This window comes from Equus przewalskii, chromosome 17 (genome assembly GCF_037783145.1).
Source record: "Equus przewalskii isolate Varuska chromosome 17, EquPr2, whole genome shotgun sequence".
NCBI classification, from domain to species: Eukaryota; Metazoa; Chordata; class Mammalia; order Perissodactyla; family Equidae; genus Equus; species Equus przewalskii.
The window spans coordinates 78,880,896-78,899,347 of record NC_091847.1 but is presented as its reverse complement, the minus strand read 5'-3'; the positions used below and the strand labels follow the sequence as shown (position 1 = coordinate 78,899,347).

General features: G+C 43.2%; 1 protein-coding gene across 13 annotated transcripts in view; it reads right to left on the bottom strand.

Moving 5' to 3' along the window:
• Positions 1-18,452, bottom strand: part of PARD3B (par-3 family cell polarity regulator beta) — a 930,268-nt gene that overhangs the window by 269,320 nt on the left and 642,496 nt on the right. For all 13 annotated transcript variants that reach the window (XM_070581758.1, XM_070581756.1, XM_070581765.1 and 10 more), the window contains 2 exons: positions 5,973-6,179; positions 5,036-5,273 (listed from right to left, as the gene is read on the bottom strand). In XM_070581758.1, coding sequence (XP_070437859.1) covers positions 5,036-5,273; positions 5,973-6,179 — 445 coding nt within the window. The remainder of the gene's footprint in view (positions 1-5,035; positions 5,274-5,972; positions 6,180-18,452) is intronic.

Here is an 18,452-nt window from a genome sequence, read left to right as displayed (position 1 = left end):
TTAGCACCAAGCCACACCAAGGGTATTGACAAAGGTACTTGATCAACATCAAGCCTTTCCACTCAGGGTCCAGAACAAGTTGACAACTTAAAGGTTTCTGAAGCAAGTGGCCTGTAATACCAAGAGGAGACAACAGCAGCTTTGATATAAAGGCATGGGTTGTAAACACAAATCTGCGACAGAATCCAGTTTAAAGAATGTAAGGATTGACAAGGCTATAAAATAATTAAGAAATCAGGAACGGATTTCTGGGTTTTCCACTTTAGGCAGGGCAAGATTTTCTTAGCTAAAGGATATTTCTCTTTAGTGCTTAGAAAACCTCTGCTCGACCCCAGGAAGGTGGCTCAGGGCTGATGGCAATGCGCTTGTCTAGGATGGGGTTTGAGCTTCACCCTTTTGCAGCAAGGAGCCACAGGTGGTCCTTCTGCAGGGTGTGCCATGAAGCACCCAATGCAAAGGGAGCCAAACACACAAAGGGAAGATTGAAGCAGCTTTCGACGCTCTAACGCTTCCTTCTAACAGCAAGAAAACAGGGAATGCAAGGAAAACACCAAAAGTCTCTGGGTTCTTGAGCTGCATATTTTTCCACAATAATTCATGGCCTGAGTATGAGCCATGGGTGAATGTGTAAGGAGGTGATTCTGAAATCAGTAAATTATAAGTATACTGGAACCAGACAACACATAGAAAGATATGAATTAATGAGATTCCCTATAATTTTTTCAAAAGGATCAGGAGCAGGTTAAATTAACAGACTAAACTGTACCACTACATATCATCAACATGAACAGACCAGCTAATATCAGAAAAGCACACAGCACTTAGCTTTTTACAAGCGAGAGCAAGCCACTGCTAACGCCGCGGCGCTTCGTGGTGCCTGGCTCGGTGGGGAGTGGGAGGCGGAATTCCGGCCCCCACGCATGCCTCTGGCCATCGTTCATGGACGACTGCACGACCTACACTGGAGCCCTGTGTTCAGGAGCGCTTCGGTGAAATGCAGGTAATGGGAAAAGTAATACATATTTAAATCACACATCTAACTCTTAGAGAACGTTTAAGCAATCAATCTTTTTTCGATAAGAAAGAAACTAAGTCAATAGCATCTGAGCAACAGATGAGAATTAAAGCAAAATCTGTTGGCTAATGGCACCAGCTTTTGTGTTCTTTGTTGTTGAAAATGTGCATGTGGCAGTGACTCCAATATGCTCACAAACTCAGATGCAAAAGGCTATGGAAAACAGTTGCTATTTTTACACCAGAGATAAAATCAAACCCTATCTTTCAGATTAATTTTGCTAAAAGAGTAGAAGGAAACAAAACGTGAGCTGCTAGATGTCTAAAGGGTCTAGGACCCGTGATCTGAACCAGAGGAAAATACAGCGGATACTGGGCAACAAGGAAGAGCTGGCTCTGTACTGGGAGCAACAGAGCATGAACCCGCCAGACCAAATACAAAGGTAATGCTCAATTTAGTAATATTCTAGAAAATGGGACATACGAAGCTCTAACAGTTTTTATATTTATAGACTACTCTAGTTAAATCTCTATAGTTTTTTTCTTTAACACCTTAAAGAGGAACTTTTTCCTTATAGATTACTATGATGTTGTAAAAGTAGTAATAATAATAATGATAATAACTATATTAGTTTGCTATTATGCTGTAAAAAATTACCACAAACTTCGGGGATGAACCAACAGAATGGGCTGAAATGATGGGGCAGGTAGGCTGCATTCCTCTCTGGAGACCCCAGAGAGAATCCATTTCTGTGACCTTTCCGCCTTCTAGAGGCTGCCCACATTCCTTGGCTCATGGCTGCCTCCTTCTATCTCAAAGCCAGCAACTCACAGTAGTCCCCCTTTATCTGCAGGGCATGCGTTCCAAAACCCCCAGGGGATGCCTGAAACCATGGATAGTACTGACCTCCGGATGTGCTATGTTCTTTTCACTTAAAGGAAGCACTTGATGGCTTTTCTTTGGAGTATCTGGATTGCCAGCCTCACTACACTCACGCTTTTGGGCCGTTATTAAGTAAAATAAGAGTTACTTGAACACAAGGACTGCGATACCTAGGTGGCCACTAAGAGACTAACAGGCAGTGGTACACACAGCGTGGACCTGCCGGACAGGGAGATGAGTCACGTCCTGTAAGGGATGGAGCAGGACGGCCCGAGATTTCATCAGGCTACTCAGAATGACACGCAATATAAAACTTATGAATTGTTTATTTCTGGAATGTTCCATTTAATAATTTCAAACTGTGGTTTGAGGCCAACTGAAACCACGGAGACCAAACCACAGATAAGGGGGACCTACTGAATTACATCTCTCTGTACGTTTCTTCCACAGTCACATCGTCCTCTTCCACTGTTAAGGCCTTTTGTCATTACACTGGGCCCACTGGGGAAAATCCAGGATAGGTACCTTATCTTAAGGTCAGCTGATGAGCAACCTTAGGTCTCCTTTGCCGTGCAACACAACAGTTGCAGGTACCAGGGGTTGGGACGTGGACATCTTTAGGGGGCCATTACTCTGCTTACCACAATAAGTAACATTTATCGAATGTTTACTACTTGCCAGGCACTGTTCTAAGCATATTACGTGTAATAAACAAAAATAATTCTCATAATAATGGTAGATTCTATTATTATTCCCATTTTTCAGATGAGGAAACCGAGGCACAAAGAGATTCAATAGCTTGCCCAGTATCACCTAGATAGAAAGTGGAGGAGCCGGGATTGAACTCAGAAGTCCACATGCTCTTTTAACTTCTTAACTCTGTAACTTCAAGGTGAGTCCCCCTAAATATACTGCAGGTGTCACTATTATCAGGATGCTTACCTCGTGGGCCTGGCAATCATAACAATCACCTGGAAAAAGGGCAAGTTGAACATTCAAAATGCCAAATGGAAAGACAGAGTCCAGAGAAACCACCAAGAAAAACAAACCAACATCCATCGAGAGATTTGTCTACTGGTGTCAGCATTATTTGTGTCCCCTAAGTGTCACTGTGAAGTTTCAAGGTTCTTTTATATTATTACAAATATATATATATTTATTTATATTATATATGATATATAAACACATTATATATTATATATAAATATTTATATATTATGTATAAATATATAAATACACTAAATATTATATATAGAAAAATACATATATTACATATAGGAATATGAATATATATATGAATAACAGATATGGAATAGAACTTTCCATTTCTGTCTGAAATTTCAGTTGAAGATCCAAAACTGATGACAACCACCACCCAGCATTCTTAAGAGAGCTATCTCCTTAGGGTCTGATAAGAGGTGGCCAAACTGGTCTAACAACTATCACCTCCCAACCCTCACCTTCAGCCCATGGAAGAGAAGAGTAGAGATTGAGAGATTTTCCGTGATGGGAAATTATAGGAGTAAAGAAAGTACTGGAAAAGGGTGCTTCCCCCTCCCGCCCCCAACCAAGTAAGTGAGAAGGCCACAAGAAAACCCCTCAGAGAATCTGAAGGCGCTTGTATGAAACGAGACTGTCACTCACTTCCCACCCGTCTGCTTGGCGACTTGCAGACATTTACTGACCCTCTCCCTTCCCCTTGCACACGAGTGTTCTTGGGAGACTTTGGCATATCGCCCTAGAGCTGGGGAGGTGCGAAGCTGGTGGTTGACCACCCTGGAGAACCCCGGAGATGCTGGGCCAGTTGGGGCATCGCCACGGCAGGCTGAGGAGGAAAGGGAACAGTGTCATTTGGAGGGACGAGGGATCAGTCATTCTAGTGAGCCATGTAGATGCTGTTGAGGACGTTAGGCTAAGGCCATCTCAAACAGACACGTCCAAGAAGCCTACCAGCTGGAGCACGGAGACTCCTGTGCTGTGCTTTCTGAGGTCAGAGGCTAAGGTCAGAGGTCTCCGGAAGTCAGTGGGAGGATGACTCCCCCGCATCAGTGATTGGTGCAGTAAGGAGTCCCTTGAAACCCCACAAAAGTGGTTCACAAAGGGCCCCTGACGGCCAGGTCATGCCGGATACAGCCAGTGACTTAAAACTCCATCCTGCGTAATAACACCCCTCCTTCCTCCCCGGTTCCAGAGCCTGAGAAGCAGAAGGTGGATTCCTGCCAGCACACCCAGGGCTCTCCTGGGATTTGAAGTCTGAGGGGTGGGGAGGAGGAAAGTGTTGATTAACATTTGAGGGGACGTTTTAGACCCTGACAAAGTGACCAGAAAGCCATCTGCTGGAGGACTGAGATCATCAAATTGTGGACACCTTGACAGCATCAACAGAGCACATTTGAAGGCAGCTGTAGGAGAAGAAATAAAGTTGTTTCCAGATTGTGCTGAGGAGCCACGCCCAGTCAATGGATGGAGTGGGTGTGAAACCCGTCCCCCTGTCTGGTGATGAGGGAGCAGGAAGGCTGGCCTCATCTGGAAACTGAGGAAAGTCAGGCTCAGGGAAGTGAAGCCCCATAAGAGAAGGCCAGGAGCTGGTGTGCGGAGGGCCATGGATTCAGACTGGGGCCTCTGACTCCAGCAGCAGTGACATCTCCACTGCACCACAGAGCCTGTCGGTGACGACTTCTGCACCCACAGGCCTGGCCACACACATGCCTAGAATCACGGGCTGGGGGTGGTCCACCTCCACCGTCTTCTCTAACTCAGAGGGGGTGTTTTAGAGGTACCACTTAGGACTTTCTTGCCTCTCGTGGCCCCTGTGCTGATGGAGGAGCATTTCCTGTACCCACACAACACTCTGGTACCCAGGGCTGCGGGCACTGCCCACGCCTCCACCAAGCGTTTGCCTTTCTTTGACAACAGATTTGCGACAGCTCCCTGTCACCACCACGAGCTTCAGGAGCCACCCAAGACGGCTCCTTCTGCCTCTGCGGAAAAGGAAAATCACACTCACACCTTAGACGTGCACGCACGTAGCTGAAGGCGAGCGAAAGCTTACATTGTTTTCCGAGTGCACACAAACGGGGGATTTCACCAGGAGAAACAACAAAACAAACCAGAAGGTCCTTCGCAGAAGGTCCCTACCTCAGCATGGCGCCCAGTCCCTTCCTCTTCATCTTCCTGTCTGGATCTTCACTGTCCTCTTTCTGCTTTTTCTCCTTGACCTTCAGTTTGCCCTTTTCTTTCTTCTTCTCCTTCTCTTTGGGCTTCTTGACCTTCCTGGCTTTATTTTCCACGTCCTCTATCTCAGAGTGGCCCTGAGGAGCAGAGTCACAATTCACAGCTCCTTGGCCGGAGTGAGAGCTCTTATCAGACAGACCATCTGCACAGAGAGAAAATTGATGCACATGGTCAGAGGCACCGAGTGCTGGTATCTAGAGAAGAGTTAAGATGTAAAATGCAGAGGGATGGAGAGAAGCACTCTGGCGTCCTATCCTGCCATGTGGCTACTGGTACCCTTTGAAGAGACAACAACCTAAATCTGGTGACTTCAAGCAAGGTGTGACGTTGGGAGTGGGGACGATGGTTGTGCAGCTGAAAGTATGAAAGGTCTGATAGGTGGGAAGGCACTCACTGCTGTGAACACCCATGTGTGGGCAGACTAACTGGGGAGCTGATTTCGAGGCAAGGTCTTTGAGTATAAATATAACCCAGTGCTCTTGCCCAACAAAGGCCATCAGTCCTCAGCTCTACGCTGCTTCCAACGAGTCCAACAAGAATGTAAGGAGTGCAAACTAAGTGCGCCTCCCCAGGGGTGAATGACAGTGGGTCCTCGTAGGAAAGTGAAGGAGAACATTTCTTTAGCATTTGCACTGTAAAATAAATTGCGTATTGCATTATCCAATTCTGTGTTCATTAAGCCAAAGGGCAAAACATATCAGGAAAATGAATTACTTTTAATATCAAAAATATAATTGTGACCCTCAAATCATTTTTCTCTGTGGTTAAGCACACATTCTTGCCTATGATTCGCAGACAACAATGAGATGAAGGGACCGTTTAAGGAAGCACACTGTCCTACCAGCTTCCGACTCCTCGGGCCCGTCGTAGGATTTGTCAATGGCCGCTCGGAAGCTCTCGTTGCAGCCGCGGCCACGAACCATGTGCGGCCGGGGCCTGTGGAACGGCAGCTCGTTCTTCCTGACCTCAGCCACCGCCGTCTGCAGGCTCTCCAAGGAACTGGACTTCTTCAAACCCAGAGTCGGACCGAAATCTTTGCTCGGAGATTCTGGAAAAGAAAGGGCAAAGGTGACCTTCCTCTAATGAGGCAAAGTGGTATAGCGGAAAGCTCTGTTGTTCCAAAATATTTCTGCTTGTGCACCTTCAAAAAGGGGGCATTAGGAGGGTTGGACTCGGCATTAAACCCCAACTTTGCCACTTTTTGTGACTTTGAGCAAGTGGGTTGATTTCTTTGAGCCTTAGTTTCCTTTTCCATAAAGTTGTGGTAATATTTAAAATGATAATATACATCATATGTAGAAATGAATATGCATGTGTGTATACATGCACATGCACACGCACACGCACACACACACAGAGCACCTGACTAACCATGTGCTTCTCCCACAGTTCCCATCCCAAGCAATACTGTACATTGTAGCTTTTATTGTTTCCACCACTGTTCTTATGGATATTAAGTAACATACTATACATGGAAACCAAAGAACACTGAAATGATTGTAATTTTTGTGATTAAACACTCTCCCTTACTCTAGTGGTTATTAACGTATGGTTAATGCAATTTATTTAGTCAATAGATAAAGAAAGAAAGGCAAGAAAGAAAACAACTTTTCTGTGTCGATGCTTATCATTCCAAATGTATTTCCATTTGAGTATCTAGAAAAGGGGCAACATTCCACATGACATAAAAGTCCAAAAAGAAAAAAAGTGACACCTAAGTGAATTTTAACAACTTGCGTTCTGACATATAATATTTTTCACTTGCACTGTTTGTCTCGCCCTGTACCTGCCTCCTGTCACCTCTGCCCTGACCTCCGTTCCCACCCACGGCCAGGCTCCCGGTTGTCTGTAACAGGATTAGGCTATATAAATAGCAGCAGCATGAGGGGCATTTTAAAGAGAGAAGGAATTCTGTCAGGGCTCTTTTCCACCAGGGCCAAAGTTCAGGATCCTCTCCAGTTACGAAGGAGATTATTGCCATGAAAAGGCTATACTTGTTTTTCTGGAAATAAACTACTTTGAAGCTTTTCAATACACAAGGATTGAGCACATGTTGAGGCTTATGTAGGTAAAGTGCCCACTTCAGTGGCCAGCACACAGTAAGGCTGAATGCACAGCGCTCTTTCTTACTGCCCTCGCTATTTTCGCTCCTACTAACTGCCACTGCCACGGACACTCCCAGTAGCTGCCAACACAGTATTAGGTAATGCAAGGAACACAGAAGAAGTACATAGAGGGTGTAATGCACATATACACGCAAACTGAAATAACAAGACACACCAGTCCATATGTTCAGAATATGTGAAAAATAGAATAATGACAAAAATGCTAATAGCTAACAATGCCTGGCACACTTTGTCCTGTTGTAAGTGCCTCACCTATATTAACTCACTATAATCTTACAGTTGTGCCTCTGCCACTATTGACAGCCCAATTTCACAAATGAGGAAACTGAGGCACAGAGTGGTCTACAGTTACACACTTAATACGCGTCAGAACTGGGAACTGTCCTCAGGCAGCCTACCTCCGGCTTTTCTGTGCTGTACTGGTTGAAGGTGTACTTGGCCTCTGTCCTCCACTTGAATGTGGGCAAGCTACTCAAAGTGGCTACAGATTCCTCATCTCCAAAATAAGAGCACTTGTCTAGATTAGTCTCGAGCCTCGTCAAGCAGGCAAACTACAAAAATTGGATGTTGTTTTATAGTTTCATCATTAACTTACAGGAGGCAATTTTGTACTTTGAACAATATGCATGATGACAATAGACATTGCATTTTATAGGTGACAGTGTATCTCCAGTAAATGCAACAGAGATGAGACAAAGTAAAAAAAAAATATTGCAAGAAATTTCAGGGACAAATTTCAGGTGCTACCTGCAAGTCATAGACAATGAGAATATGTTAATACTAAAGCCAGAAAGAGGCATATTGCTTCTATTCTCAGGAAAGAAGGTAAGCTGAAGAAACAGAAATTGAATAAGATCATTTCTGACAAGGAAACAAAAGGCAACAGAGAGGTTTGGGGTATTGAAGCAACAGTAACAGCTTTGGAGTTTACAGAAAATATCTTACACCATCAATGCCTGCTGATGTCTGTCATGAAGTTTGGTGAAAACATGAAGATGAAAACTATCTGAGAAAGCTTAGTTTCCACGTCAACAATAGTAACCATCTTTTATTTATTAATTGCCATCCAGGAGATTATATTGGAGCCCAGACTATAAGTGTTCATGTCAACTTTTAGCAATAAATTCCAGGGAACATGAAAGTGAGTGAATCATCCCAGACATGAAGCATGTTATCTGAAGGAGCTCATCTAGGGCTCAGCAAGAAGCCATATATGAGAAGGAATAAATACATTTTTACTCATTCTAAGCAAACTGAACATTTAGGATTCATGCATTTTGCAGGATTAATAGTGCCAGCAATTAGTTCACTTTATATAAATAGAAGCTACAAACCAGAAGCACCAAATGATGTTGGCCAAAATCACAACTCAGCTCTACCAGACGTAGTACGTGGTAAAAACAAAGGCAAAAAGAGCGCTTGAGTCTTAGGCTGTGAATGTGGACTCAGGGGTTTTCAGACTTGGGAAAAAATGTTCTATTTATTCCTGGGGAGTAAAGGGATGTAGCAGCGGAAGAGAGACTCATCTTAGAGAGGAAAATACAAACTCAGGGAAGTCCTTACAAGGACTTCCAGAGCATTGAATTTCCAAGTGAGAGAGGACTCTGACACGGACCTTGACAACAATTCCCATTTTGTGTGTCTGAGGGCTTCTGACAGAAGGTCAAGGTTACTGGTTGTAGGACAAATTATTATGCCAATTGATAGGTATCAGCACTAAATTCCAACAAAATACTTAGAATAAAGTACCCTACCGCGTAAAGACTGTAAGGAGTACAACACATTGTCTCATTCCACCCCTCGCCCCTACTCCTACCCTTGCCAGTTCCAGCCTAGGTTGACATTGCATGGGAAATTCTGCAATTCTCACAATAGGAAGACTCACTGTCTACTTGTAGCCCGTTTACACAAATCATATTTTTTTTAGCCTCCCACTAAAAGTAGAGTTCTCTTTGAAGGGATAAAGTAATTAATCAAAACTAAAACCTCAGTCTATCCCATTGCAGTCATCCCAAAGGATGATGACTCTTCCCATTTTCATCTGTAGCTGATGTGATACCGGCCGTGGCTGATTGTAAGCAATTGTCTGAGAGAGTGATCTATGAATGCCACATGCTATCAGTCTTGGGGGGCGGGGCAGGAACTTCGTCCACATTTGAGCATTTGCTTGTCTCATTTTGAGCATCTATAGAACTAATGAGTTCAAAGATTTCCAGGCCAGCTTACCTTAGTTGCAAATGCCAAGGGACAAATCTGAACTTGAGTAGCCAGGTTTCACTTTTTAACCTTCACTTCTGTGTCCAGTGACCATATTCTCTAAGATCCAGACAAACTTATCTTTCCATCAGAAACATGAACTTGACATACACAAACTTCTTGAAACAAATGATACAACTGTTATCCAGGGTGCTTAAAGAAGGATCTTACATAATAAAAATTACTTTCACGGTGGTATAATAAAAATATTCTTCAAGTTCCATGTATCACATTTTCCCTTAAAATAAAGACCTCATAAAGAAACATCACTGAAATAATTTATTTCAAGATGTGATAGCACTTTTGAAGATTCATCTGTTCCCAAAGGAAGGCTTGGCTCCCCTTGGTCCCGGAGGCCTTCCCCACACAGAGCAGAGGGAAATTTCAGGGTCATGCCTTCCGATCCCACCAATCCTCAGACACGTCCACTTCTCCCCACCGCCCGAAAACACAGCGTCATGAAGGGAATGGACACACACTCCAAGACTCAAGATTTAAAGGAGTTATGCCACCATCGCTCCCTTGGGCATGAAACTGGCGTGAAGGGAGTAGACAGCCGCCGGCTGGGGGGAGACGTCTGGGAGACCACTAAACAGCTTCTTAAAACCCTGAGAAACCACTGCCCCCAACTTCTAGGTAGAAAGTCCCATTTTAATACACTGTGAAACAGAAAGTCCTTCCTGGAGGATGAGGACCTTAATATCACTGCTCCGTCTTCGATTTCTGCCCCTGCCCTACGGCTGAGAACCACTGTTAGCTCCCTACAGGCAGGTGAGGAGGATGATGGAGAATAAAGAAGTCCAGAGAGTGGGGGTTAATGGTGAGTGATCAAGAGGAGAGGCTGTGGAACGTCCCTCACTCTGCCACTCATTGCTTGGGCTATTAACCTCTCTGTGCCTCCATTTCCTCATGTGTCATATGAGAATAAGACAAGCCTGGAAGAATGTCTGGCATATGGCACATGCTCGTAAAGCGCTGGTGATGATAGCTGGCACTGGCTTTTTTGCTACCTCTAAATAATTGAATAAGGGAATGCTTAGCACACTTCACATGGTTCAATCCATCATGTAGTCTTAAATAAGTCCTTCTTTTGCAAAAAGCTGAGAAGGGCTTCATAAAGAGATACTAATCTTCCTTTTTTATGCAAAAGTTGAACTGATTTTTTTCCAAACACCTCCTCACAGTTTTTCTTTTGAACTAAGGTGCATATCTCCGTCTGTTCATCACACACAGAGGCCACTCTCAGGAAGACTAGCAGTGGTCTTGCCTGCCCCTCCCCTTAGGCTACAGCCATTTCATTAGTCTGAGATTTCAGTGGCAATGTTCAAACTTCCCGTTCTAGCACTAAAATCTCCCAATAAAAGAATAATGCCTTAATCTAGACGACCAGTAATTGGATCTTACATTATTGATGAAATTGCTTCTAATGCAGTCTTATTAAAACATAAGGAATTATTTTGGGGAGGGTATTCACCTTCAGATACATGGCAAGTTCTTTTCCCAGCTAGAGCTTCATAATTAACAAATACTTATGATAAATTAACAATAAATAATGTATTAATTTGCACATTTCAATAACATTAATGGCCCTCAAGGCGCTTAGTGAAAATTAATTAAGTTAGGGCCCCTCCGTCGCAACTAAATGACTTGTGCCCAGTAGTAAATTGGGGGTCCAAATGGTTGCAGTGCTATCCAGGGCTCACAGCTGGAAAGTTGAGAGGGCCGGGAACTTGTCAAGATAGCTTGCTTTCATTGTCAGTGTGACCCCCCCCCCCCCCCCCGTGCCATGAGCAATGAACTTGGGCAACTGCAATAGAAATGCTTTACTTGCTTCCTGGGGAGTTGCGATGGAAAATTAATAGCCTTAAAACCCTTTGAATGAAAAATGATTATAAATTCCAAGTCACAACACCACTTTATTTTCCCACATATCCCACTTTGTCTTTTTATTTTAGATTACACTTACTGAAAATTTTGTCTATTTGATTTTTTCAGGAGTTTCCCTAGAGGCAAAACGTCTTAATGTGTTTAACAGATATCATTGCAAATCCATTAGCCTAGAAAAAAATTCCCCATAATATCCAAATGTATAATTTCCCAAATTATGTTATCTGTGCTGTGTCCACAATGGGCCTAATTACCCTCTTGCCAACCTCAGGATTCCACATATTGATCGCATCCCAGGCCCCTCGCCGTGCCGGTGTCCTTTTCGTTACCGGAGGGCATACGCAATCTGGCTGATTCATTGTCCGCTGTCACTCGGGTCTCGGTTCTCTTACTGGCAATTTCCAAGTTCTCTAGACCAGAGTTCTTTAAGTCTCGTAAGTCCCAGGGTCTTTTATCATTTCCTGAAATTCATGTCAAAATGTTCAATAATAAACTTCTCATTAAGATTCATACATTTGCATAATCTCTCCTACTCTGTCGCCAAACATTGTCTATTTTAAAGTGAAAATATCTACAGAAAACAATGGAAGATTAGGTGAATAAATACAACAAACGCTTCGATCACAGGGATGGGCGTGGCCCTCCAGGGGTCCTCACGTCTTTGCGAAGGGTTGGTATATGCTTAATTTTCTTCACTAAAAATTCCTTCTTTTATAAACTGAAAGTCAAACTCTTGTGCCATATTTTGTTTTATTTCCTGGACTCAAACTATGTCCAACAAATTTAATGAATTGTGAATTTATTACCCCGAAAATATTCTCATGACACTTTTCTCTTTTACTTTTATTCTCTATTTTGTGGATAAGAAAATGGACTCTGTGGTTCAATTTAGTGGCTAAACTATTTTTTAAAAAATATGTAACCATATCTCTGAGCAGATTCTGTTAAGGCCACTGAAGAACTCAGCCACATCCATTCCCAACAGACCGGTTTGGTCTAATCTTTTGTTTTCCCTCTCTCTGCTTTAAGAGGAAAGGTCTACTGGATTAAAAACAAACAAGCAAACAAAAATCCAAAACTGGCATTTAAGATAACAATGAATTAAAAATTAGATAAACAGCATCGGTCTCTGGAAGGGAAATGTGGCTACTTAAAGGAAAAAAAATCACTACTTTTATTATTTAACAGGGAATAAAAGACTCATTTGAGAGTCAAAAAAACTGATTAAAGTGGCAAGCTTTTCTACCTGTGAAATAGGAGCAACAGGATCAATAAATGCCACCCGCCATCTTCGTCATCCTGTTATCTCGGCATCCTCAGCCCGAGAAGCACTGAGGACATCTTTGCTGTAGGCGTAGACGGCGGAGTCAGCACGGGTAGTCACAGCGCCCCTTTGGTCCAGAGCTGAGAGGTGAACAGGGGGGTCACACCCCTCAACTGCTTCGCCTCCTCAAAGTGCACGGCAGCTTCCTGTTCTTTGTTAACACAACCTTAGGTTCTTTTGTGTCACTTTCAAGGACTTAATAATTTCTGCCCTCCCTATAATTATTCACTCCCCTCTGTTTTGTCTTTCTTTTTATACTAGTCATTCCTTTCGCTTAACTTCTCTCTTTGTAACCTCAGCCTTTCCTGGCATTTCCACCTCCCTGTGTGCACTTTCAATAGTCCTATTTTTACCCGCTGCCAAGAGCACCTGCCTCTGTCCGCCAGCTCCTCCTTGGACATCTGGGTAACACGCTCCTCACTCTGGACACCAACCGTTCAAGTGATTTCCCCCTTTCCTTTTTCCATTCGCTCTGTGTGTGGATTGCTTTCACAACACATCTTTTTTCTGCTTTTGAGTGTTGAATGGTTTACGTGTTATGTGGGTTGTATACCACAGTACTCTCAAAATAAAGTCTAATATAAAGAATTCTGGGGCCAGCCTGGTGGCGCAGCGGTTAAGTACGCATGTTCCATTTCTCGGCGGCCTGGGGTTCTCGGGTTCAGATCCCGGCTGCAGACATGGCACGACTTGGCAAAAGCCATGCTGTGGTAGGCGTCCCACGTATAAAGTAGAGGAAGATGGGCGTGGATGTTAGCTCAGGGCCAGTCTTCCTCAGCACAAAGAGGAGGGTTGGCAGTAGTTAGCTCAGGGCTAAACTTCCTCAAAAAAAAGAAAAGAATTCTGATAAGTTTCTTAAGAAGCCATTAGCATAACTAAAAGGCCAAACTCACCAGTTTCTTGGATGGTACCCATATGAAGATATCTTTACATAATGTTGTATAAACTGAGTACCTGTATTTCTTAGGGTCATACATTATTACTACAATTTTTGCTTTACTATTTTCTCCCTTTTTATACCTGCCTGTGTTAAAAAATACCCTTCAAATTCCCAATTACTGATTTATTTACAGAACTAATAGAAAGTGAGGTTTTTCAGTTTCATGTTAATGTGAACAACAATCTCTTTTAGAGACACTTTAAGTAAGGTTTCGATCTAATGTTAAATATCAAGCCAAAATCAAGTCAGCTAACATTGAGCTTTCACTGAGTGTTTTTTGTGGCTTAGACTGTGCTTGGTCCTAAGAAGAACAGAAGACAACTGTAACGTAACTAACATTTTCCTGTTGCTTTATAATTTACAAAGATCTTTCCTGTACAAAATGAGGCCACATCATACACAATTGATCTTACCCAAATTCAAGGGTTTGTTCACGTCCAGAGAGAGGCACAGAGAAGGAGCGGGGAAGGGCGGGATACAGCAACTTAGGTAATGAGAGCAATTTCACTCACCGTCCTTCTCAGTAAGACTGTCCTGAGCGAGTGTGTGTCTAGGAGAAAGCAGGAGTTTGGAGAAATGAACTGTTCCCTGTGAGTCTCTGCGTTTTTCGTTTTTTTTTTTTTTTACCCTGGGTGAACATTTTATTATTTTTTTATTGAGGTATAATTGACATATAACATTGTGTTAGTGTAACGTGTGTGATGTGATGATTTGATACACATACATGTTGTGAAACGATTACCACAATAAAGTTAGTTAACACCTCCGTCTCCTCCCATAAGTACCATTTTTTTGTGTGTGGTGAGAATATTTAAGACCTACTCTCTTAGCAGCTTTCATTAGACCCATGGAGCTTATTCATCTGACAACTGGGAGTTCGCACCCTTTGACCAACATCTCCCCATTTCCCCCACCTCCCAGGCCCTGGCAACCACCATTCTACTCTCTGTTTCTATGAGTTTGGCTTTTTCAGATTCCACATCTAAGAAAAATCATAGAGTATTTGTCTTTCTCTGTCTGACTTATTTCAACTTAGCATAATGCCCTCAATGACCATCTATGTTGTCACAAATGGCAGGATTTCTATCTTTTTTATGGCCAAATAATACTCCCTGGTGTATACATAGCACATTTTTTTTTAATTTTTATTTTTTTCAGATGTACATCATATTTCAAATTCTGGATACATTACATCATGTTCCCCACCTGAACACTAATTATAGTGCATCTCCTCACATGTGACCCTAATCACCCCTTTTGCCCTCCCCCCTCCTCCCTTCCCCAATGGTAACCACCAGTCCAATCTCCTATGCATAGCACATTTTTTGAACCTAGTCATCCATTGATGGGCATTTGGACTGTTTCCATGTCTTGGCCATTGTGAATAATGCTGCAATGAACATGGAATGCAGATATCTCTTTGAAATAGTGATTTGCTTCAGATATACACCCATAAGTGGGATTGCTAGATCATGTGGTATTCCATTTTTAATTTTTGAGGAACCTCCACACTGTTTTCCACAGCGGCTCCACCAGTTTACATTCCCCCCCAACAGTGCACAAGGGTCCCCTCTTCTCCACATCCTCGCCAGCACTTCTCTCCTATCTTTTTGAGAACAGCCATTCTGACCACAGTCCAAGTCAGGAGCATCTTATCATAGGGAGTGTGATTCTCAAGTTTCAAGATTTTTATCTTCCACGTGTCCCCATCCTTAAATACAAGCCAAACACTTCATCTGATGCTTGACTGAAGAAATGGCTATCTGTTGGAGACAATTTTGAGTTCTCTAAGGTGAATTCAGTGGATTTTCAGTGGTATTTTGTGACTTTCCTTTCCTTGATGACTTGAGAACCAACCTTGAGAGGCAGTGCCTCAGTACTGTATCTCATGTATCTGCGAATCTCAGAACAACCACTGCACTTGACTTTCCTCCAACTCCTCTTTCAAATTCCCTAGGTTTGCAGACAAGGGGACGTTGGCCTATTGCTTGGCAAAGCACTCAGATGCCATGTGAGGCTTTCCTTGTCTGGACAGCCTGGGACTTAAGTTCCTCCCACTTTCTTTGGTGCCTCAGAAATAAAAGATGATGCACCTACTACTTTCCTCCAAGATGTTATAATCCATATGTGGAGCAAAGATGGACACACAAGTGATAACACCAGAGAAGGAAGAGTAGTCCCTTAACATTTGTGAAGGATCCACCTGCAGGTAATACAGATCCCCAAATTTTAGAAAATAAAAATGTTTGACTCTTGGCTTTCTCTGGAGTGATGTTTCCAATGGGGACCATGTTATCTCTTCACTCCACTAATTAACTGCCTCTTCAGCATCCACTAAGACTTTAATCTTTAAAGCAATAGCGACTGCAAGCACAGGTTCTGGCATCAGATCACTTGGATTCAAGTCCCAGCCCACCCCTGTACTAACTGTGTTAACATATGAGGCTCTTGCGTCTCTGTGCCTCAGTTTCCTCATCTGGAAAATAGAGAGAATGATAGCACCTTCCTCACAGGGTGTGTAGAGGATTATCTGATACAAAGCTCGAATGTGATGCCTGGCACACAGTAAATATTCAGTGAACATTCATTTGTGCCACATGTCTTCTTCCACGAAAAACGTTTACATGCGTCAGGAGGATTCTCTACAACCAACAGAATGCCAAGGATTTGTTTTCACATCCATACACTCTGGGCCTGGGTCATCATAAGCTTTGAATTTTCACTCTTCCTTCAAAACTACTTTTTTTGTTTGCATTGTTTAAGACTTTTCATCACTTTTCAAGTCATCTTCCATACCCTTCACTTCTTTCAATAGCCCAAAAAATCCTATTTCTTACAGAGGCATTTTCTATGAAGAAAACGAATGCTAAAATCTCTTGATGAGAGTAACCGTGTCTGGGACAACAAGCAAAGAGCTAGTTAGTTTCTTTCACCAGCCAACTCCTTCAGACCAACCCATGACACCATTAACAAAATGACAAGCCAGACAAGGTCACAGGCTTTTGGGGGTCATTGGCACAGTTCAGGGCTGGAGTCGTTTAGACTGTGGGAAGTCCAGAGAAAAGGAGGCATGTTGTGATCCTGAGTCACTGGATAAGGCTTCAAGAGCGATGTGGGACTTGTCCTTGAAGATGGATCGACCATAGGTAGAAAAAGCAGGAGGTGGACAGTCACTCCACAAAGGGGAAAAGCATGAGGAAAAGTCCTGACATGTCTACTAGGAGGCGGGAACATAGGATGGATGGAGCGACCAGTAAGGGAAATGATTGTGCTGGGGATTTGTGGGGAATAAGAGTGCATATGGAGAATAAAGAGAGAGATGAAGGGCCTCAAAAGCTGCCAACAAGGTGAGACTCAAAGCAAGACGCAATTGGAAATGTTTAAAAGTTTTTCACCAGAAGGATGGCTTGATAATATTGGTATTTTGAGAAAAGACGATATGGAAGAAACACATAGGACAAATTAAGTGAAGAAGGACGGCTGTGTGATACAGCAATGCGCTCACTGCTAACAAAATGCCTTGTTCTTACTCTCTTCCTTTTCACAATCTCAACTTCAGGCTTTTGCAAAGCAATTTCTTTTAAAAGATTTTTAGTTAGTCGTCTTTCTACACAGCGAACAGAGCTACGTTCCCCTGATCTTTTCCTGACCAGATGGGAAAGGTTGAAGAAGAGAGTTCTAGTCCACTTGGGAGGCAAGAGGTGCTCACAGTTGTGCCTCCAAGAAGGGGTAGGACGGGGCACTGCCTGCCACCCCTAAGCTTCCTCCTGGCCTGGCTAAGCTGTGACTGTCATGGCCAGACCCTCTGCCATCTCCTCTTAAGCACAGTTCACTATATTTTGTAATATATAATGATTAATGGGCAGTAAAACTAATAACATGGGGACACACAAAATAAATGAGGTGGCAAATATGAAAAGGAAGTCCCACTTAACGTTGTTGTGAAACCTGACAACACGCAGGGGTTTCCCTGTAACTCAGCCCGAGGAGCCCTCCAACGGGAAACAAGGTTACCAGACGGTGGTATTTCCATTAATAACTCCCCCTCGGGGAAGTCTATGATCAATCTTTCTTGTACTGAAATTCTTGCTGGATTGTAGTGAAATGGCAGAGTACATGAAACACTGCTTTACTCCATTTCAGGGGAGCTCATGGAGAGGCAGGAAGAGCATCACATCTCTCCAGTTATCCCGATCCATCCCCGTAGCACTCCCTAGAATTGACGTCCCTTCTTTTTCTTCCTACCCATTAGCCACTATTCCATTTGGAATGAGCATCCTGATTTTCCGTGGGTCACTATGCCTCCCCTACTCTCATCCAGAAGTGTTCCTATGACCCAGGCACGACTGGTCAATGTATTTCATCCCCCTGGTTGGCTCAAAGATAGGTTGTTGGCTCACACAGGGCTAAGTAGAATTAATCCTGGTAGAGAGACCGGGAAAAAGTCATCTTCTTTGGTACTGGGGTTACTGGGAGGATAAGGCTGGAGCTGCTGGGAGCCATCTTGCTTTTCCTTCAAAAGAGAGGAGCTAGAACTGTGAGAGAGAGTACTCTTGACACTGAGACCCTAGATCCCGCCATGTCTTTATGTAGATACTCCTCTGAACCTTTCAGTTGCATGAGTCAACAAATTATCTTCTTTGCAAAAGCCAGTTTGACATGAGTTTCTTTCAATTATAACCTAAAGAGTCTTGACTTCATACCCTATTCTCCAACCTCTCATCCACGTAACAACCCACAGGTTGTTTTTACTCAAGTCAGACAGACACTTGAGGAGCGGGGAAGGTG